The sequence below is a fragment of the Stomoxys calcitrans genome, chromosome 1 (assembly GCF_963082655.1).
Source record: "Stomoxys calcitrans chromosome 1, idStoCalc2.1, whole genome shotgun sequence".
Taxonomy (NCBI): domain Eukaryota; kingdom Metazoa; phylum Arthropoda; class Insecta; order Diptera; family Muscidae; genus Stomoxys; species Stomoxys calcitrans.
The window spans coordinates 200685429-200708308 of record NC_081552.1 but is presented as its reverse complement, the minus strand read 5'-3'; the positions used below and the strand labels follow the sequence as shown (position 1 = coordinate 200708308).

At 43.1% G+C, this 22880-nt stretch overlaps 1 protein-coding gene across 1 annotated transcript; it reads left to right on the top strand.

Annotated features, from left to right (window-relative positions):
* Positions 1-799: 799 nt before the first annotated feature.
* Positions 800-19187, top strand: LOC106093468 (ubiquitin-protein ligase E3B). Its single transcript, XM_059360450.1, has 10 exons — positions 800-1247; positions 1307-1546; positions 1739-1809; positions 7761-7942; positions 8008-8388; positions 8449-9056; positions 9126-9244; positions 9324-9706; positions 9772-10569; positions 17832-19187. The coding sequence occupies exons 1-10, from the start codon at positions 1087-1089 to the stop codon at positions 18114-18116; spliced, it is 3228 nt and encodes a 1075-aa protein (XP_059216433.1). The 5' UTR covers positions 800-1086; the 3' UTR covers positions 18117-19187.
* Positions 19188-22880: the final 3693 nt, after the last annotated feature.

Genomic DNA, 22880 nt, shown 5'->3' with positions numbered 1-22880 from the left:
TGCCAGCAGCGTATGTGCATAAAGTGTGCGTGCATGAGTGGAGAATATGCGAGAAAGATGATAACAACAAAGAGAATGCAAACAAAAATTTGACATCTTAATACCGTCAAATCTGACCATGTGAGACCACTTTTTTAAAGCCGCCTTGGTACAGGCCCAGAATAAAAAACAGCCACTATTGCAATTACCATGTAACATAATGTGCCATGTAAACTTCCCATAAAACTAGTTCATAGCCTTTTTTTATACAATGCTATGATCATTCACATCCTATGTAGCAAATAAGGACTAGGTTGTATTTTAACGAACTTATTCATAAAGCTTTAGAATATGTTTACTTGACAGTTCTATAAAGGACATCTGTCAAATAAACCTATATCAAATCTACATTGAAACCCCGTTTACACTGCTCTTTAAATCCGGATTTAATGGCTCGATCATTTGTTTTCCCTTCATAAAATCAGCTGACTAGAGCCTTAAATCCGGATGTAATGAGCAGTGTAAACGGGGTTTATGTTTTGTAAATACCTTTGCAAGTCAATTCTGTGTTATCGGCAGCGTTTGAAATGCTGACTTCAAAAAAGAGGCAGCAAAGCATAAATAACTTTGTTTTACTTTGAAAAATGTTTAAGAAATTCAAACGCTTACAGAACGAACCCTCAGAGGACGAACATCCATTTTGAACAACTATTCTCCCAGTGCTAGGGCTCCCTAACGGTTGGCCATCGGCTACGTTCATTTAATCGATTTTGAGATAATCGATTATTTAAATTATTAATCGGTTACCAATAAACGTAACACGAACAATTTTTCAATAATACAACAAGTAACAATAATAATAAAAAAATGATTAAAACCTAAAGAAAACTAAATTCCCGAGAATCAAAGTCTTGAAGCTCAAAGTAATTTGTAAAAGCTGGAAATGCTTGCAAGGATTTTAGTTTTGTTGCCTACATCTTACGGCTTTTTCACCAAAACTGAATACTAAAGCTCACTGGTGTGCAATCGGTGCTGAATTAAATTCCCCTCATCGTTCATCAGAAATACAAATCAATCAATCTTGTCTGGGGCTAGGCATTTAACAAAATGTTTAGCGGGACAGAATCTCAAAAGACCTCATTTTTGGAGCAGACCAAGGCGGCAAGAGAAGAGCGCGCCCTGGAAAAGAAACGAGAATGCGCTGCCGTTAAAATTCAGTCCACCGTTAGAGGTTTTACAGCACGAAGACGTTTTCAGAAGCGCATACTGTAAGTTAAGGCCCCACAAAGAGCCGTAGAGAGTACTATAACTTTGGTTTCATCTTCAGGACTGACTTTGATGCCTTGTTACTGGATGGCGGAGATGGAGAGAAAGAAAAAATCGATTTACATGCGTCATCTGTTGTGTATCCTGTATTTCATCGTTTCTTGACACATCATAAGTTGGCCAAAAATTGCGATGAGACACGCGAACGTTTTGAGAGATTGTGTCGCTATTTGAACAAGTCCATGGAAACGGAATCGCCCAAATTATCATATGCAACATTGTGTTTGCAAAAGGATAAAAGGTAGGAAGCCGTGCTTTAGTTTTATCCAACATCACAGAAGTTGGATAAAACAAAACTTTAAAAAGTCATTGGAATAACTCTTATATTCTCTGAGAGAAACTTGTATGGAATGAATCCATAATGTTGTTTTCAATTTTTTTGGAACTATATGCATATATATTAACATTGTATAAACTTTTTACTCTTTTCTAGTTTACCCTGGATAGCGCATATTAAGATTTTATTGAATTTTATCCTTCAGCTCTTACAGGACATAAAACCAGGTAAGAAGTATAGAAATGCATTTGTTTTACCATCAACGTTAGTTAGGTACGCTTAAGTTAAAGGACACACACCTATGGCAACCGTAATTGCCAGCCTCTTCACTTGGAGAACCTTGGTCCATTGTTTTCGTCCTAGAAAGAGTTAAAATAAGAGGTAGTGAAGACGAAAGGCCACTGCAGCGCAAAGTTAAGCATGTCCGTCTATGATGCTGAACGCCTGGTTTCAATCCTGGCGAGAACATCAGAAAATATTGTCAGCGGTGGTTATCACCTCCTAATGCTCCCGGCACGGGATAGCTGTGAGTACCACACAGGTTGGAACAATGAGGTCCGATCTGAGTGAGGTGTTCATTGCTGTAACGAGAAGTTTAACTGCGAGCTACCGGGCGTGTCCACACGTTGCGGATTGTGGAATGCTCCATACGGAGTAGCTGCAACGGCAGCCACTGACAATCAGCGGTATCGAGCGGAGAGAGGTCGGGCGGCACCAGATCTTGCACAAATACTGAGTGCCTAGATGCTTGATATGGCGAGGCGGGTTATTGGCGCTTTTAAATAACCAATGGCTACCTTGTTCTCGCGGCAATCGGCAATGATAATGTGGCTACAACAACAACAACCTCCTAATGCTGGCAACATTCGGCTACAAAAAGGAGGCCCCTTATCATTGAGCTAAAACTTGAAACGGACAGTCATTGATATGTGAGGAGTTCCTTAATGGAATAATCATGGTCAAATTTGCATTTGAAAAGGAATGTAGAGACAGAGTACTTTGACTTATGGACGCACGACATAGCCTCAGTGACTTAGTTTCGCCTCGCCATCCACCCCAAGACCATACAGAAAGAAGTCCAGGTGTGAGTGTTTGAAGGGAGCTTAGAGAAGAAAACAGGTGTTCAACCATGATCCTACCGTTCCTCCACATCAAGGCGGGACATTGGCACAGCTAGTGCTCTACCGTCTACAATTCTTCCTCATCCCCACAAACCTTTCAGAAGTCCTACTCGTCCCGAGCTCATCGTGATGTTGGCAGCCTGATTGGCTAATGGCCAGTCAGGACCATATTTATAGCACTCTCAGAATACAGCCAACACAATCTGACAGCAACTACCAAACTTCATAGACGCTCATCGTAGCCTTTGACAAGCCTCGGCCTCATAAGATCCGCAGTTGTTGTTGTTGTAGCAGTTTGTTATCAAAGCCCTGAAGATAGCAAGAACCTGAGCTTGAAAAAAGGTGCAGCCGTCCCGATTCTATGGCGCTACTTAACTCTTAGGAACTCAACAAACACCCATCCAGCTTAGACCCGGTGAGGACAAAGTCAGGCCCGATAAGTGTAGGTAGGAAAAATTTTCAGGTCTTCATGGACAAAAGATCCGCCTGGCACATATTTCGTTGCGTCGCCTATGCCTCGTAATCGATTGGCTACTCCCGCGGTTTTTTTCGCATTCCAGACAAATGTTCTTAATCCTATGAGCGCCAAGTTCCTAACATTCTTAGCTAAGGTCAGTCCTCATTGCCGCAAATTTCACATAAAGAAACAGAGGGCTCGGACCAAATATCACATTAAAGTTCTTCTCGGCGCACTCCTTTTTACCCCTCATATCACTGACATGGTATCCTGCACTTTCTTCAGTAAACCAAACCGCCAAAACTCACCCTCTTTAGGAACAGTCTAACCACAGCCATTGAACAACCAGTGGAACGCCTCTGGTTTTAGTACGCATTCAGCCTGACTTTGTCCTCACCGTTCCTTCTCTTGTCCAACTTCGGTTAAGAATAACGGCCAGGTAGTTAGCCTCCTGAGAGAGCGGTAGCTCCACTTTATCCAGAAGCGCTTTCAGACCATGTATCACATTCAAGATCTTTCTGGGAGCACTGCTTTTCGCTCCTGATATCACCGACACGATACCCTCCACCTTCTCCAGTAAACCACGAAGACTCGGCATGAAGGGCCTGTTGCCACACCAGGCACCCATAGGTGAGAACGGTCTAACCACAGCGGTGAACAACCAGTGAAACGCCTCTGGTCTTAGTCCGCATTCAACCCCTGTTTGACTTTCTCTTTACCGTTCCTTCTCTGGTTTAACTTTTGGTTAAGAATAATGGCAAGGTATTTAGACCCCTCAAGATCGCATTCAAGATCTTTTTCAGAGCACTGCTTCTCTCTCCGGATATCATCGACTCGTCACCCTGCACCTTCTCTGGCAAAACGCGAAGACTCGCCAAAAGGGGCCGATGCCACACCCGGCACTCATAGGTGAGAACTGTCTAACCACATCGGTAAATAACCAGTGCAACGATTCAGGTCTAATTCCGCATTCAACGGCCGTTTTACTTTCTCCTTACCGTCCCTTCTCTAGTTCAACTTTTGGTTAAGAATAACGGCCAGGTATTTAGCCTCCAGAGAGAGCGTCAGCTCGACTTCATCCAGAAACGTTCTCAGACCATTTATCGCATTCAAGATCTTTCTCGGGGCACTGCTTCTCGCTCCCGATATCACCGACGCGATACCTTGCACCTTCTTCAGCAATCCGGCGAAGACTCGCCACGAAGGGCCTGATGCCACACCAGGGACCCATAGGTGAGAACTGTCTAACCACAGCGGTAAAGAACAAGTGGAACTATTCAGGTTTAATCCTCATTCAACCCCCGTTTGACTCACCCCTCACCGTTTCTTCTCTAGTTCAACTTCTGGTTAAGAATAACGGCCAGGTATTTAGCCTCCTGAAAGAGCAGCAGCTCCACTTCATTCTGAAACGGTCTCAGACCATGTGTCGCATTCAAGATCTTTCCGGGAACACTGCTTCTCGATCCCGATATCACCGATGCGATACCCTGCACCTTCTCCAGCATAGCGTGAAGACTCGCCAAGAGGGGCCTAATACCACAACAGGCACCCATAGGTGAGAACGGTCTAACCACAGCGGTGAACAACCAGATAAACTCTTCAGCTCTAATTCCGCATTCAATCCCCGTTTGACTCTCCCCTAACCGTTCCTTCTCTAGTTCAACCTCTGTTTAAGAATAACGGCCAGATAGTTATCCTCCTGAGAGAGAGGCAGCTCCACACCATTGCTAACCGATCCCTCAAACTCGCCATACCTGTATCGTCTGATGAGTAGCACCAGTTCAGTCTTTCTCTGGCTTATGTCAAACCCATTAGCCCTCGCCTATATAGACAGCTTTCGCAGCACATCCTGAAGAAGGTTCGTGATGGCAACTCGAACAGCATAGCCAACCACCTTCACTCTATCCTCCTCAATGGACTTGAGAATCCCATTGATAACCCAGAGCCACAAGAGAGGGTATAAAAAAAAAACTTTTTGCTGCGGTGTCAGTCTTCCTAATCGAGCCTTCAGCTAGTGAAGCTTTGAACATTCTGCCCTTCGGCATACCCTCAATCCAATTCATTAGAAGAGGGGGATTCTCATACCAAACAAAGAATCATGTACGGACCCCAGCTTCACACTATTAAAAGCCCCTTCTACATCCAAGAAGGTTGCCAAAGTAAAGACTCCTATCCCCAAATACCCCTCTATGTAAGCCACCGCGTCGTGAAGGGCACTAGCTGGGTCAATAGGATCCCTGATGTATGCGTCCAACATTCTTTCAGGTTCTTCAAGAAGAAGAACGGGAGAAGAAGGGCAGGGAGTAACTCGGCTTTCCCACCTTGGAAATGAAAACCACTCTAACCTCAACCTGTTCCCGTGGCGATCGGTCCTTTGGACCGGAACGAGCTTGCTCACCTACAGTAGTTTGACGAGGATCACCACTTTCACATAAAAAAAGGCTACAACAATAACAACAACATATACCATCAGGTCCCGTCGATTTGTAAAGCTCGAACGACTTAACCCCCGAATAGACTTTCCTATCCCCTAGGGGATAAAGACAGGGGACGTGGGACATTCACTGCACAGGGGATGTGGGACATTCACAGCATCGGAAATCACCGATCTACTGGCCATATCAAGCTACCATAATTGGCATCGGCACGGCACGGGATAGCTGTGAGCACCAAACAAGCTGGAGCATTGAGGTCCAATCTGTGTGGTGTTCATTTATGCCACGAGAAGCTTAGCTGCGAGCATTTTGGAAAGGGCAAGAAAGGCCACTCTTGCCCTATACACCTGCAAGAGAGCCATTGGCAAAAGTTGGGGATTTAGACCGCGTGTCATGCATTAGGTATGTACTGCAGTTGTCAGACCTATTATGCTATATGGTGTTGTGGTCTGGTGGACGGCGCTTGAAAAATCCACCTACTGTTCAATACTTAACCGGATCCAAAGGATGGCTTGTTTGTGCATCACAGCCGCACTGAGGACTACACTATCTGATGCACTGAATTTAATCCTACATCTTATGCCTCTGGACATTTTGGCTACCCAAATTGCAGCGACCATTGCCGTGAGGTTAAGGAAGCTTTCTCATTGGTCATGTGGCGGCTACGGACACTGTGTTATCTTTGATACAATATCCGATGGTCCAGGCAGTGTGGATTATACCCTACCTGAGCCGCTTTTTGATAAAAATTACTGTACCACTATTCCTGATAAAACCGATTGGAACTACGATATCCCTGGTAACAGAAGTTACATAGACTTCTATACAGATGGTTCCAAACTAAACGACCAGGTGGGCTTTGGGGTGTACTCTAAAGATCTAGAACTGGTCATATCGAAGAGGTTACTCGACCACTCCAGTGTGTATCAAGCAGAGATCCTTGCAATTAAGGAAGTGGTGGAATGGCTAGCGACATGTAAGCTAAGTTTTCAGGACCAGGCCCAAAGGGGAAGCAAATGATAGATGGTCCCAAAGAGGGGGCTGTGAGCATTCCAAAACTATGTGGCCTCATCTAGACTTGAAGAGGTCTACTGCTTTGCTGTCATTGGCAAGAACAGACGTCTCAGTCATTGTGTCCGGCATGAGAAGTCACTGTTTAATCGGAAAACATAATGACAGACTGAAGATTGCCAGCAATGACTTTTGCAGAAGCTGTAGGGACATCGAGGAAGAGGAGACTATAGAACACCTTCTGTGTGTGTGTCCCGCTCTAGCAGTTAGAAGGAGTTCCACTTTAGATTCTCATTTCTTTGAGAACCTTTCTGATTTGAACATTCGCAAGTTATTGGGCTTTTTAAAGTGATCTGGATAGTTCAACGGTAGGAACTAGATAGCATCTTCCTTCTTCTGTTACTGTGGTATGACAATGGACGAAAACGTCTAAGTGAGTCTGATGGCAGACTGCCACTTAAACCTAATCAAACCTAGCTGCGAGCTACCGGGCACGTCCACAGGTTGCGGATAGTGGAATGCTCCATACGGAGTAACTGCAATGGCAGTCGCGCACGATCAGCGGTATCGAGCGGAGAATCTCAGTGAGAGGCCGGGCGGCACCGGCTCTTGCACAAATACTGAGTGCCTATGATGCTCGATATGACAAGGCGAGCTATTGGCGCCTTTAAATAATCAATGACCACCCTGTGTCCAAGGCGTTCGGTCCTTTGGACCGGAACGAACTTGCCCACCTACAGCAGCTTGACGAGGATCTCCACCTAAACATGAAAATGTGCAAATTTTGTCTTTAGAGGAAAATTTCTAGAAAATTTGTCTTTAGAGGAAAATTTCTAGAAATTTTGTCTTTAGAGGAAAATTTCTAGAAATTTTGTCTTTAGAGGAAAATTTCTAGAAATTTGGTCTTTAAGGGAAAATTTCTAGAAATTGGGTCTTTAGAGTAAAATTTCTAGAAATTTTGTCTTTAGAGGAAAATTTGGTCTTTAGAGGAAATTTTCTAGAAATTTTGTCTTTAGAGGAAAATTTCTAGAAATTTTGTCTTTAGAGGAAAATTTCTAAGAAATTTTGTATTTTTAGGAAAATTTTCTAGAAATTATGTTTTTGGAAAAAAAATTTTAGAAAAATTGGGACAATATATTTTGCTTTTCTTACAGAAAATCATGCTGACAGCATATCATTGGCTTTATATCTTCATACTTTGGTTGTATTCACCTCACCGAAATCTTGGGGAATTGTGAGGAATAAACAATTTGAGAAAGTCCAACCAGCAATGCAGAAAATATGCTGCAACATTCAGGGCAACCTCATACAAAATGATTTCTTCAAAATAATGAGGGTAAGTTGAAATGCAGGGCCTTTCCACTTTTATTACCATCAATATTGACCCCCTTTGTTTTATAGAGTCTACTGCTGAAGGGCACTTCACGTGAAGATTTAACACTGAAGCCTGTTTCTTTAATAGCCATTATGACGTTGTGTACTCGCCCTTTGATAGATGGGGATTTTACACGCAACATAATGGCCCAATTTCTTATAGAAATTCTGTCGGTGCCGGCACTGATTTATCATTTGAGCACAGTGGCTCCTCAGTGTATAGAACAAATGTCCTCGATGTGGATACTGAAGCGGGCATTGAATATATCCGAAGACATCAATTGGTTCAAGGACTATGGGGCGAAAATGCCTGCAACAAAAAGTTTGGCATTGCTGGGGAATATCATTAATTTATTTAATATTGAAAATATAACAGAGGCCAAGCTGTTGGCATATCCCTTGCTGACGGTAAGTTGAAAGGGGAATAGTTTCGAGTAGTCCTTTTATTCCAAAGTTGCTATTTTTCAGAATACCGTCACTTTACTTTTTGAAAATATACCCAGCACCTCATCGTCCAAGGGTGTCTTTACGCAATGGCATGAACTATTGGGCTGGCATACACCTTCCAAGGATCCTGCACAAAATCAATGTGTGGCTTTGATTAAAAAACAATTTCACATGTTGTGGGCTCTACGCTGCCTGCAAATAATGGTGGGTGATCTGCTCAAGGAAATCAATGTGAATTTTGAACGCATTGAATTTCAAGCACCTAGTCTAGCCTCCACCAGCAATCTGTTGCGTCGTGCTCTCGAACGCAGCTCCACGCGCACAAACCTAAATAAATCCTCCAAAATTGCATGGCGCAAATTGGATGCTCCCGAAGTTATACAGGTGTCACGCATATGTGCCATGTACTATTCGGCTCTTAACACCTTGTCGCAGCTAAAATTGGAAATTCTAACTGGTATATGCTTTGTTGACAAAGTCTTTTATGATTTATGGCTATTTCTTACATCCATGGGACCCAATTGTGCTTTGAAAGAGTATTTGGACTTATTTAAGTGTGAAGATTTCCAAAAGAAACCACAGACAGCTATGCTAATGTTGTTCTGTGACTGTATGACGCACTATGTGACGTAAGTTGAGAACTCAGCAACTGTGTTTTGTATTGATAGATAATATTTGTAATTTCGTTTTCTTTTCAGGGTGCTTGATGAGCACGAAATGTACACCGAACAGAAATGCTTTCAACTCAATGATTTCGTTATGTTGACATATTTTCTCAATAACATTTTATACCGCATTATAAACGAAGACATATTTGGTAAGTGTATAACTCATCACTCACCCCAATCCTTAAAGCGCACTGTCTAACCTTAGCTCGTCTTTGGCCCTTTTTACAGGTACTACGAAAAATATAACCCAAACACCGGTTTTTGTATCTCTTCACACCCTAATGTTGTGTCTGTATAAAAGAGATTGCCGTCGACGTTTTACCCCACCTAATCATTGGTTGATTCACGAAGTTAAACCCTCCACGTTTATCAATGATTTGGAAAAGGGCAAGCGCCATGCTGTCATATTGCTGCAAAAAATGCCTCATATTATACCCCATGAAGATCGAGTGAAACTATTTCGCAAATTTGTGCAGAATGAGAAAGCCGTTTTGGGACTAACCGAATCGGCATGTGCCTCGCCGCGTTCGGCATTGATAGTTGTGCATCGTGAACGTATAGTAGAAGATGGCTATAGGCAATTGGCGGCCTTAAAACCGCATGCTCTAAAGGTAAACCGAGAAACTCTTTTTTTTTTATTGTAATGCCTTTTTTATACCCTGTTTTTGTTTTCCAGGGCGTCATACGCGTACGTTTTATAAATCAACAAGGTCTCCACGAGGCTGGCATTGATCAGGATGGTGTTTTTAAGGAATTTCTGGAAGAGACCATTAAGAAAGTTTTTGATCCTGCCCTTAATCTTTTCAAAACGACTTCAGATCAACGTCTTTACCCCTCGCCCATATCATATGTCCAAGACAATCATTTGCAGCTTTTTGAATTTGTGGGCCGCATGCTGGGTAAAGCCGTTTACGAAGGCATAGTGGTTGATGTGCCCTTCGCTTCGTTCTTTTTGTCACAACTGTTGGGTCAAACTCACCAGGCTTTATATTCGTGCATGGACGAGCTACCTTCCTTGGATGCTGAACTCTACAAAAGTCTGACTTTCATAAAACACTATGAGCAAGATGTGGCTGATTTGAATTTAACCTTTTCCGTGGACCAAGATGTTATGGGCAAAATTGTCACCCACGAATTGCATCCTGGAGGCAAGGGACGTTCGGTGACCGATCACAATAAATTGGTCTACATTCATTATATGGCCTATTTTCATATGAACACTCAAATACGTGAGCAGACACAAGCATTCAATCGCGGTTTCCGCAGCATAGTCAATCCCGAATGGTTGTCGTTGTTTTCGCCGCCCGAGCTGCAGCGTTTAATATCTGGCGACACAGTGCCCTTGGATTTGAGGGACTTACGTAAACACACACAGTATTATGGTGGATTTCACGATTCTCATCGTGTTATTGGTTGGTTGTGGGATATATTGGCTAAGGATTTCTCAGAAGAGGAGAAGAAATTGTTTTTGAAGGTAAGTGTCAAAAATGTCAAAATCACAGTAAATTTTCTTCCTTTATGAGATTTTGCCAACATTTCTTTCCTATGGGAAAATTTGTGAACATTCCTTTAATATGGGGAATTTTGTCAAATTGTATTTCCTATAAGAAATTTTGTCTAAATTTTATTTCCAAAGGAAATTTTGTCAAAAATGTATTTCCATTGGTAATTTGTCAAAAATTCCTTTCCTTTGGGAAATTTGGCAAAATTTGTTTCCTATGGGAAATTTTGTCAACATTTCATTTCTATGGGAAATTTGTCAAAATTTGTTTCCTATGAGAAACTCGATCAAAATGTCTACACCCATGGGAAATTTTGTAAAAACTTCCTTTCTATGGGAAATTTTGACAAAATTTCCCATGGGAAAGAAAATGGGAAATTTCGTCAAAATTTCCCATGGGAAAGAAAATGGGAAATTTCGTCAAAATTTCATTTCTGTGGCACATTTTTTTCTTTGGGAAATTTTTTTCAAAATCTCATTTCTGTGGGAAATTTTTTCAAAAATTTCATTTCTATGGGAAATTTTGTCAAAATTTCATTTCTATGGGAAATTTTGTCAAAATTTCATTTCTATGGGAAATTTTGTGAAAATTTCATTTATATGGGAAATTTTGTAAAATTTTCATTTCAGTGGGAAATTTTGTTAAAATTTCATTTCAATAGGAAATTTCGTCAAAATTTCATTACTATGGAAAATTTGTCAAAATTTCTTTCCCGTGGGAAATTTTGTCAAAATTTCATTTCTATGGGAAATTTTGTCAAAATTTCATTTTTATGGGAAATTTTGTCAAAATTTCATTTCTGTGGGAAATTTTGTGAAAATTTCATTTATATGGGAAATTTTGTAAAATTTTCATTTCAGTGGGAAATTTTGTTAAAATTTCATTTCTATAGGAAATTTCGTCAAAATTTCATTACTATGGAAAATTTGTCAAAATTTCTTTCCCGTGGGAAATTTTGTCAAAATTTCATTTCTATGGGAAATTTTGTCAAAATTTCATTTTTATGGGAAATTTTGTCAAAATTTCATTTCTTTGGGAAATTTATTGAAAATTTATATGGGAAATTTTTTCAGGATTTAATTTTGTTGGGAAATTTATTGAAAATTTCATTTCTATGGGAAATTTTGTCAAAATTTTATTTCTATGGGAAATTTTGTCAAAATTTCATTTCTATGGGAAATTTTGTCAAAATTTCATTTCTGTGGGATATTTTGTCAAAATTTCATTTCTTTGGGAAATTTATTGAAAATTTCTATGGGAAATTTTTTCAAGATTTCATTTTCTTGGGAAATTTATTGAAAATTTCATTTCTATGGAAAATTTTGTCAAAATTTTATTTCTATGGGAAATTTTGTCAAAATTACATTTCTATAGGAAATTTTGTCGAAATTTCATTTCTATGGGAAATTTTGTCAAAATTTTATTTCCAAAATTTCATTTCTAGGGAATTTTTTTCAAACTTCATTTCCATGGGAAATTTTTTTAAAATTTCTTTCTATGGTAAATTTTTTAAAATTTCATTTCTATGGGAAATTTATTGAAATTTTCATTTCTATGGCAAATTTTTCAAAATTTCATTTCTAATGTAATTTTTTTTAAATTTCATTTCTATGGGAAATTTTGTCAAAATATCATTTCTACGGAAAATTTTGTTAAAATTTTATTTCTATGGGAAATTTTGACTTTTTGAAAAGATAAATACAGGAGAAGTGGAGAAACCCGAGCGGGAGGCGAAGAACCGCCTTTCCCTACGCAAGCACATACCTACCTACGCCGGAGCCTGTGTCACTTCTCCGTCGGAACCATTCGGTACCCCCAATAAACCTCAGGAGAGATACCAGGGGTACGTTCGCAAGTTCACCCAGATCATAGAAGAAACGGCCCCCAGAAAGGAGAGCCTACGTCTCTGCAGACCAGGACAGGAACAAAGCAAGTGCTCAATAGGCTTCTCCTGATCCTCATCGAGGCAACTCCTACAGAAGTCATTGTGCGTATCCCCAAGAGCGTCGCCATGCGGTCTATGGAACAGTGTACGGATATGATCCCTGTCAAAGTACTCATCGACCACTTATCGAACGCCAGCAATTCCCTCGTCCTCCTCCGGTCAATGACCGGCCATAGCGCCTTCGCAGTCCGGCAACCATCTACCGTGTCCCACCTCGCCACCGACGCCGCCCTGGCCATCCCTCTACTGTGTTCAGTAGCTCGTCAAATGACACGAAGGCAAGACCGATGACTTTTCCACCCGGCGCAGACGAACCCCGCCTGGCGCACTCGTCCGCCTTCTGATTACCTGGAGGAGCCTATCCAACGATTTCAAACAGTTCGCCAGTCATCTCGACCCCCAGGCCTTGAGCGCCGCCATACTGTCCACATAAATTCTGAGTTTCGAGGGCGGTAAGCCAGAATTTCTCCTGCGGCTACTGCAATGGCACAAACCTTTGCCTCAAAGAGCGTACACTCGTCCGGCAGTCTCAGAGACATGCTGATATTGAGTGCATTGGAGTAGACCCTCAATCCTATCCCTGACTCCATCTTGGAGCCATCTGTGTAGAGACGAGGTGTCATCTTCCTTAAGTACACCATCCGCCCACCATTCGTCCCTCTCAAGAAAACGAATCGCGAATTCCCTCACTGCAGTCCGTGTTCGTGCCAGGTAGTCGGAGATCCTCTTCAATCTACCCTCCGTATCCATAACACCCAGAATCAAACTGAGGCCGCAACCATCCTCCTTCAGCATGCCGAGCTCTCTCAGCCTAAGCGCGACCCAGGCGGCGCAGTTACAAATATAGGCCCCAAAGGGCTCCATATCCAGCATCGCCTCCAGGCCTGCCTGCGCTGCGGATCTCAGCGCCCCTGTGATCCCGACGCAGGCCAGTCTCTGGACCTTCTCGAACTCCTTCGCACGCGTCCTTTTCCCTACAGCGTCCCACCATAGCAGTGCTCCATAAGGCAGTAGTGGTCTCACGATGGGCGTATACATCCAATAAATCATCTTGGGAGTCACCCCCCACTTCCTACCGAACATCCTCCTGCTGGAGTAAGAAGCGCACAATTCTTAACGGCTTATTTCTTCTCTGTTCCTCTTCCAGGACAATTTCGAATCGAGGATTATGCCCAGGGTACTTCGCCTCGTTCGACAGCCGCAGGGTGACCCTGTTCAAGGACGAGAGTCTGAACTTTGGTATCTTATATCTACGCGTAAAAAGCACCAGCTCCGTCTTCCCTGGGTTGGTCCTCAACCCATTTCTGGTAGCCCATCGCGACAAACTCCTCAATGGCCCTTCCATGATCTCGCTGACCGTCGACATAAATTTGCTTCGGAGCAGCAGCACGACGTCGTCCGCATAAGCGATAATTCTCGTGCCGTCCCCATCGAGATCCATCAGAATTTCATTTATCACGATGTTCCACATTATCGGTGAGAACACTCCTTCTTGGGGCGGTCCTCTGGTCGTCCGCCTTCTGACCACACAATCTTCCAGGTTTGCATTTATAGTCCTGCCATAAAACATATTATTTGTCCATTGGGAGATTAAGGGGTGAGTCCCCGTGCGGTCCAGTGCGGCGACTATCGTCCCAATCTCCACATTATTGAAAGCCCCCTCAATATTCAAGAAGGCCGCCAAAGTGTAATTCTTCTGTGGGAGAGACGTCTCGATCTTCTGTACCACATCGTGGCCCTACTGAAGTTCTCGGGCGTCAGTCCCCTTTCACCTTCAGGTCAATCAGTCTTTCCAGTGTTTTTAGCAAAAACGATGATAGACTAAAAGGTCTACAGTCCTTCGCCGTACTGTGGTTTATTCTTCCCGCCTTGGGGATAAAGACCACCTTGACTTCCCTCCATTCATTCCATTTCCTCGGACCTGAAGACCATGCCATTCCCTCGGACCTGAATACCATGCTTGAGCAGATCGCCCTGAAGATCTGCTCAAGCCATGGCAGGGACTCCTGCAGCAGTGCCGGAATAATTCTGTTAGGACCGGCCGACTTAAATGGCCGGAAAGTGCAGACCGCCCACGCTATCTTCTCCTAGTCCACGATGTCCCTGATGAGATCATCCGTTAAGGCCACATGTGTAGGTATTGCGATGTCCTGATCGCCGACCTCTGCCTGGCCGCCTGGGAAATCAGCCTCCATCAGGAGTTCCACCGTCTCCTGCCCACCCTCAGTGAAGTCCCGCCCTCCCTCCTCAGGGAGCTAGGTGTGATGGGATCCTTCGAGAGCACTTTGCGCAACCTAGATGCCTCACCATTTCTTTCCAATCCCCCACAAAATTTCGCCCAGGAACGCTTCTTGGCCTTTCTCGTTTCCTTCTTGAATTTGCCAAGAGCGTCACGATACTCGTCCTAGCCCTCTGCCGTGTTCTCCCTCTTGGCCTTGTTAAAAAGGCTTCTGCTCTCCCTCCTGAGCACCTTTATGGTTTAGGTTAGGTTGAAAAGAGGGTGCAGATATTAATCCGCCCCATGCCATATGGACATACACTTAAGACAGTAATCGGCTTGTTGTGCACTCTAAAAACTTTAAAGTAACCTCTAAAAAGAAAATTTTAAGTTAGGAATTCCGTGCTACTTACAAAATCCTTAATTGTTTTCAATACCACTCCCCTCCTTAATTGTTTTCAATACCACTCCCCTTACTTACGCCTCAGTAGTTTGGTGGACTGCTATGGAGAAAAAGTGCAACATAAGGACCATACAACAGGTTGAGAGAACTTGTTGTCTAGATATCCGACCCATTGACATACAAATTAAGTGTGAGGCAGCCACTGCGGCTGCCTTAAGGCGATGGGAGAATGGATTGAGGATGGGAGCAGCTCATACCATCGCGGTATAATCGAGGCGACGATAGGAAACTTGGAAGGGAAGAGGTTTCCCATAGGATACCTGAGATGAACCTTGAAGTCGAGTGCGAGGCACTGCTGCCATCGGCACAGTCTTGGATTGACGGAACCCTAGTATTGCCATCTGGAAGTTCATGTTACACGCAAGGATCAAAGCAAGAGGACAGAGTGGGCCTGGGGGTTTATATCGAGAACCCAGGGACTGAGATCTGTTTTTAGACTGCCTGACCATAATACGGTCCTGTAGGCGGAGATCCAGCCTATCACGCAATGCGTGAAGTGGTGTGGTGCTAACGCGAGGACGTCGAGTGTGAACATCTTTACCGACAGTAAAATTGCCATAAGAGCAATAAAAACCAGGACGTTAAGGTTACGAACAGTCTTGCAGTGTATTAAGGAGATTATATTAAGGATGGCAAAATCCGCATCGTTTGGGTGCCCGGCCTTAACGAAGTAAGGGGAAATGAAAGGGCAGACGATTTGGCAGTGAAGGCCAGAGAACTGCCGTCGGTAAACTTGGTTAACCCGAAGCCTTTCGGGTCGACGCAGACCGAGTTAAGGGAGTGGGAGCAACATTTTGGAACAGCAAAACGGTCAGTAGGACGGCGAAAATCCTATGGGGGGATCCACATCGTGAAAAGACGAGGCTATTACTGAAAGGAACCAAGAAGGAGGTCAGTTTAGCTATTGGTATCATAACGGGACACATAGGACTACAAGCTCACTTATGTAAAATTGGTGCGGCAAGTGATAGCATGCGTAGGGCATGCGGGGGAGATGATGAGAGATTGGAGCATTTCCATAAAAAATTGCTGTTTGTGGGGTATTTTGAGAAGGGAGTAGACCCACAGAAAATTGGTCCCGAAAATGGCTATCAATTCTTGCTCTACCCCCCAATATCTTTCATTTAAGCTCCACATTGTCATGGTCGGTAAATATGCCCGATTTAGGGGTGTTTTGGGGATTGGAGTGGTCTCCCCAAACACTGAGCCCGGAAAATATATCAGCAACGTGCTCTTTTCTCATATATCATTTATTTGAAACCCATATTGCTATTACCCTTAAAATTGGATATCAAATTCGTTTTGTAATCTCATTTGAACTGCTTATTGCAAAAGTCAGCAAAAATGTCCGGTTTGGGTTATTGGCGCTAAAAACTATGAATATTTAGTTCCACTCTCTTTAAGACCCAAATTGTTTTGGTGAGCAAATACTTCCTATTTGGGGGTTGTTATGGTGGTGGGACGTCCGCTAGACAGTTGGTCCCTAATGTCGATATCAGATACGTGGTCTACTACCACATACCTTAAATTTGAGCCCCATTTTTCCATAGTCGGCAAACATGACCGCCTTGGGGGGTGTTTTGGGGAATGGGCAGCCACTCAGTTAGTTGGCCTTGAAAATATATATCGGATTCGTGTTCCATTTTAAAACCCCTTTTATTTGAGCCTCATATTGCAATAGTCAGAAAATACTTACTATTTGGATGGTGTTGTGTGTGAATATTGATATCAAATTCGTGCTTTACTCTCAAAGACCTTTCATTTGAGCCCCATATTGCTGTGGTCGTAAATTTGTCCCCTTTGGGGGATGTTTTTGGTAAGAGGCGGCCCACTAAACACTTGGTCCCATATTTTGATATAAGATTCGTATTCTACATTAAAATTCCTTTTATTTAAGTCCCATATTCCCATGGTCAGTAAATAAGTCCAGTGTGGGGGGTGTTGTGGGGAAGGGGTGGACCCCCAGAAACGTGGTCCCACCTTTGGATATCAAGATTCGTATTCTACTCGCAAATACCTTTCATTTGAGTCCCATATTGCCATGGTCGGTAAATATGTCCGATTTAGAGGTGTTTTGGGGCTTGGGGTGGTCCCGCCAGCATTTGGTCGGACAATTGGATATCAGATACGGTTGCTTATCGTAAATACCTTTCATTTGAGTCCCATATTGTCGTGATTGGTCTAAATATATGTTTGGTAGGTTTTAGGGTGGGGCAGCCCCCCTAGGTACCCCATTCGAAATTTCTATTCTTAGGGTACTATGTGAGAGCACACAAAATTTCGCTTAAATCGCAACACCCATTCCGAGAGCTGGCGTTTCTGAAAGTTAGGGCAAGGGGGAGGGTCCGCCCCCCTTCAGATATCAAAAAATATAGTACCCTATTTTCACCACGGGGTCATTATGCACCATCTGTGAAAATTTAAAGAAAATCGGTTCAGCCGTTTCTGAGTCTATAAGGAACACACAAACATACAAATCTACAAACAAACACAAATTGATTTTTACATATAAGATTTCTGGGGATATTTGTCGACATGATTGTTAATCATGGTACAAAATTAAATATTTCTTCTGATTTTCCATTCTTTTTCTCACCGTTCTTTCCAGTTTGTCACAAGCTGCTCCAAACCACCTCTTTTGGGTTTTGCACACTTGGAACCACCGTTTTCTATACGCTGCGTTGAAGTCGGCGATGACGAGGATACCGGCGATACCATTGGCAGTGTTATACGAGGTTTCTTTACCATACGCAAAAAGGACCCCTTGAATCGTTTACCCACCTCTTCGACCTGCTTTAATCTACTCAAGTTGCCAAATTATCAGAAGAAGTCAACGTTAAGAGATAAATTGCGCTATGCGGTCACCAGTAATACTGGCTTTGAGCTGTCTTAAATTTGTTATGCCTAATTTATGATCATTGTAACCATGTGTGTGCGAGTATGTTCCAATCTAGACATTGGTACTAACTAGGGTTGGGGGACTTTTTTTAAGCTCAGCTCACCTGTTGTCCAGGGTGATGTTTCAGATAAAAGCATATTTCGTATGAGAAGTAAGAAATAAGAAATAACGGTGATGGAAAGAGTGGTGATGGACGTTGTTGATAGTCGGCAAACATTTTCATTCGCTTTTAAAGGACATATCATTTAAAGTTTAGGATAATCATTTCAATGTGCTGTTAGAGAAAAAGTTTTTTTTTTTTTTGAATTTTTTTGTTTTTTTTTTGAATGCGCGTCCCAAGCAATAATTTTAGCAAACAGTGTTTTTGGATTACTAAACATGGTTATTGATCTCCAAATCAAGTAGGGTTTTTAATTTTTCAGATTAATTCTGTTTTGAAATTATTTTTCTTTGTGTTTGATCTTTTTTTATTTATTATGATTAGTAACTGTGATATGAGAAATTAAATTGAGAACGATAATGATTTGTAACGATTCAAATGTAGCTGTGCCGGAAACCTTTATCTTAGTTTTTTTAATAACCGTTTCCGGGAGTGGTTTTAAGGATTTTTTGTTCTAATCAACATATGCATAATTCACATTTAATTATTTAATTTTTCTTTTCTTAATTTAAATGAATTTTATAAATAATCACAAATTGTCAAACAATGACTTCGTGGCGTTTTTTGTTGACCCAACAACGAAATACATTCGAGGTATAAAACTTGAAAATTTCAAAGTGAAAGGCTAACAATTCGTTATTAGGCACATTGAGACAATTTTTTTTTCATCCTTTGATTGTGTAATTCTATTGGCTAAATATTTACGAAAGTAAATTTATCTCCATTTCCATTTCATTATTACAACTTTACCATGGAACCCTAAATTTTTTTTTTTTTTAATTTATTTTATGTAAAAATACTTTGTTCTGTAATAATATATTATACAAGCATAAGTACATACAAATATTATATACAATTAACCATCATGTATACACCGAATCATTTTCAATAAAACTATAACGACATGTATGTTTATGATAATAAATAAATGTAATATATTTATAAAAAAAAAAAAAAAAAAATCTGACTTGAAATGTAAACTTATTGTAGTTGTTAAGATGACCATCGGTTTCAGTACACACATTTTTGTAACGCCTTGTTCACTAACCACTTCGAAGTGGTCAATTCCAGGACAGTCGGTTGTAGGTATCGAATTGACCCGATGCAGTCCTGCATTGGCAAAGGCTGCCGCCCTAATGTACATAGTCGTCCTTATTTTGTCATGGGGGAGGCACATCCCGGAGTGCCTTCTTCGCACGCTTCTGGTCTGTGCCGGGATTGAAAAAAAACCGTACCCTGGTTCTGTTGGGTTTGCCAGAGGTGTAACCGTAACATGAACTGGGTGCTTTTACGATCTTGCTCTGGCCTTACTACGGGAGTATAGTCTCACTGAAAATGTTGCATAGACAGCGGTGGCTCACAAGCATCGTTGTTGTTGTAGCAGTTTATTGTGTTCTATCTTTGGTCTGCTTGATTCTGTTGAGTGTCAAGACCCAGGAACTCTGCGACTAAGATGGGGTGCGTCCTCAGGGATCTGGGTCCGAGTCGAGTGGGTCTGGCCGGGCAGTTAAACAGGTGACGTGCGGTCCCTGGTTACAATCGGGACATATTGGGTTGCGCAAAAAGTAATTGCGGATTTTTCATATAGTCGGCGTTGACAAATTTTTTCACAGCTTGTGACTCTGTAATTGCATTCTTTCTTCTGTCAGTTATCAGCTGTTACTTTTAGCTTGCTTCAGAAGAAAAGTGTAAAAAAGTATATTTGATTAAAGTTCATTCTAAGTTTTATTAAAAATGCATTTACTTTCTTTTAAAAAATCCGCAATTACTTTTTGGGCAACCCAATACATCTTGCACGTCGGCATCAATCCTAGCTCTGTGGGAATTGAGGCGGCTGCATCTGCCGGAACGTAATTGAGCCAGAACTACTCTGGTTTGCCGGGGGAGGTCGATTTCCCCGGGTGCAGTGGGTGGCGGTCGTTCTCCAAGGACTACATTCACCCGGTAGGCAATTACCGCATCTGCTAGCGTGTCTGCATGAATGTTGTTCAGACCCGCTTGATATGCCGCTTGATCTAGAGGTTCTCTCTTGTAGCGCTGAACCTCACGCTCTAGATCGTGTAGATCTACCTTAAGGCTTCTGGGTGGTGGATATCTATCCACAAGATGATGATTTGGATGGTCTCTGCGATTACAGCCCAAAAAGTATTGCTTAGACAGCATGTAGTTATGTCTTCGCACTGGTAGGATCTCTGTCTCCTGATGGAGGTGGTCCACATGAGAACTGGGGAGACAGCCCGTCGCAGTTAGGAGGGCGGCATTCTGACAGATCTGAACATTATTCCACTGCGTGTCACAAAGTTGACGAGACCACACTGGCGCTGCATAACTTACCACAGACCGGCCAATTGCTTTGTACGTGGTCAACAAGGTTTCTTTGTCTGCACCCCAAGTGCTGCCAGCAAGTGACTTGAGGACCTTGTTTCTACTTTTGACTTTATTGCAGATTGCTGTGGCATGTGGGGAGAATGTGTAAGAGCTGTCAAATGTGATGCCAAGTATTTTGGGACACTTGATGGTCGGAATCATTTCTCCATCGACCATCACAGTCAGCTCAGTATTCACCTCACGCGTATTTGTAGTGAAGAATGTGGCTGAAGATTTGGTGGCGGATATCTTCAGGTTTCTTGCAGCGAAATATGAGGCAAGCTCGTTGAAGTAGACGTTTAACCTATCGTAGATGTCATCAAAGGGTGGGGGCCCTGACGATCTCTATGCCGTCTGGAGGGGGTTGAATGAGGGATAGGTAGAGGTTAAACAGTGCCGGAGATATCACCCCACCTTGGGGAACTCCCTGTTTTACTCTACGGTGTTTCGACTTCTTATCCCTAAATTCCACAAATGACTGGCGACCACACAGATAATTCGCGACCCATCGTTTCCGGCCTGGCTGGAGGGACGTGTTGGCAATGTCCTCAAATAATTTGGCATGGCTGACCGTGTCGAATGCCTTCGATAGGTCCAGTCCAGTGCCACGAGGACCGTCCTATCACATGACCTGGGCTGATGGAAGCCACGGCAAATGTGTGCGGTGATGGCATGCAAAGCAGTTGTTGTTGTTGTAGCCACATTTTCATGCAGAGGTGGCGATCCTCGTCCAGTTCCTGTAGGTGGGCAAGCTCGTTCCGGTCCAAAGGACCGATCGCCGCGGGAACAGGTTGGCCACTGGTTATTTAAAGGTGCCATTAACTCGCCTTGTCGTAATCAAGCATCACAGGCACTCAGTATTTGTGCAAGAACCGGTGCCGCCCGGCCTCTCACTGAGACTCTCCGCTCGATACTGCTGATTGTCCGCGACTGCCGTTGCAGCTACTCCTTATGGAGCATTCCACTATCCGTAACCTGTGGACGCACGCCGGTAGCTTTCAGCTAAGCTTCTCGTGACAGCAAAAAAACAGCACACAGATCGAACCTCAATGTGCGGTGTAGCCTGTGTGGTGCTCACAGCTATCCCGTGCAGGGTATTCACCTCACTCAGCTCAGTATTCACCTCACTCGTATTTGCAGTGAAAAAGTGGCTGAAGATTTGGTGGTAGATATCTTCAGATTTCTTCCAGCGATATATGAGACAAGTTCGTTCAGGTATACGTTCACAGATGTCCTCAATGAGTTGGGGGCCTGATGCCATGATCGTACAATCGTCCGCATATGATACGATCTCTATGCCGTCTGGAGGGGTTGGAATGGAGGGTAGGGAGAGGTTAGATATCACCTCTCCTTGTGAAACTCCCTGTTTTATTCTACGGTGATTCGACTTCTTATCCCTAAATTCCACAAATGACTGGCGACCACACAGATAATTATGGGACCCAGCGTTTCAGGTTTGGCTGGAGGGATAGCTTGATATGGCTGACCGGGTCGAATGACTTCAATAGGTCCAGTGCCAAGAGGACACTTACATCACATGGCCAGAGCTGATTGAAGCCACGGCAAATGTGTGCCGCGATGGCATGCAAAGCAGTTGTTGCTGTTGTAGCCACATTTTCATGTGTAGATGGCAAACTCGTTCCGGTCCAAAGAACCGATAACCGCGGGAACAGTGTCGGGAACACAGATCGAACCTCAATGTTCCAGCCTGTGTGGTGCTCACAGCTATCCCGTGCCGAGCAAAAGCAAAGCAGTTGTTGCGCTATGCATTCTTCGAAATCCGTGCTGATGCCCGGCGAACAGAAATTCTTATATGAGGTTCGGGAGGAGTAGTGCCTCAAGCGTCTTGGCTACTGGTGAGAGAAGGGATAACGGTCTGTACGACTCCCCCAAACTTGGGTCCTCTCCAGGCTGAAGTAGCGGGATCACTCTGCCCATCTTCCAGCCATCGGGAACTATAAGAGTGTCCAAAGACAGATTGAGGTAAGGTACTCAACTCCAGGTAGATTCAGATTCTTAAGCATCAGTGTGGAGATGTCGTCGGGCCCAACTCCTTGGAGATGCCGTCGGGGCCCAACTCCTCCTTACCCTTACTCCGTCCAGGGTAAATTGTGATGGCTTTCCATCAGCTCGGAGACCACTGTACGGGTTTCCTTCTACTAGAAACCCCGTACAGTGAAACGGAATTCCTCAGAGCTGGGGGATATTTCCGGCACAGTGTAAACTCGACC

What these genes read in the sequence shown, in the direction of transcription:
- LOC106093468 (XM_059360450.1), top strand. Translation starts at nt 1,087, where the DNA reads ATGTTTAGCGGGACAGAATCTCAAAAGACCTCATTTTTGGAGCAGACC. An exon ending in TGGCATATCCCTTGCTGACG is followed by an intron (nt 8,389 to 8,448) that starts GTAAGTTGAAAG and finishes GCTATTTTTCAG; the next exon opens with AATACCGTCACTTTACTTTT. An exon ending in TAAAACCGCATGCTCTAAAG is followed by an intron (nt 9,707 to 9,771) that starts GTAAACCGAGAA and finishes TTTGTTTTCCAG; the next exon opens with GGCGTCATACGCGTACGTTT.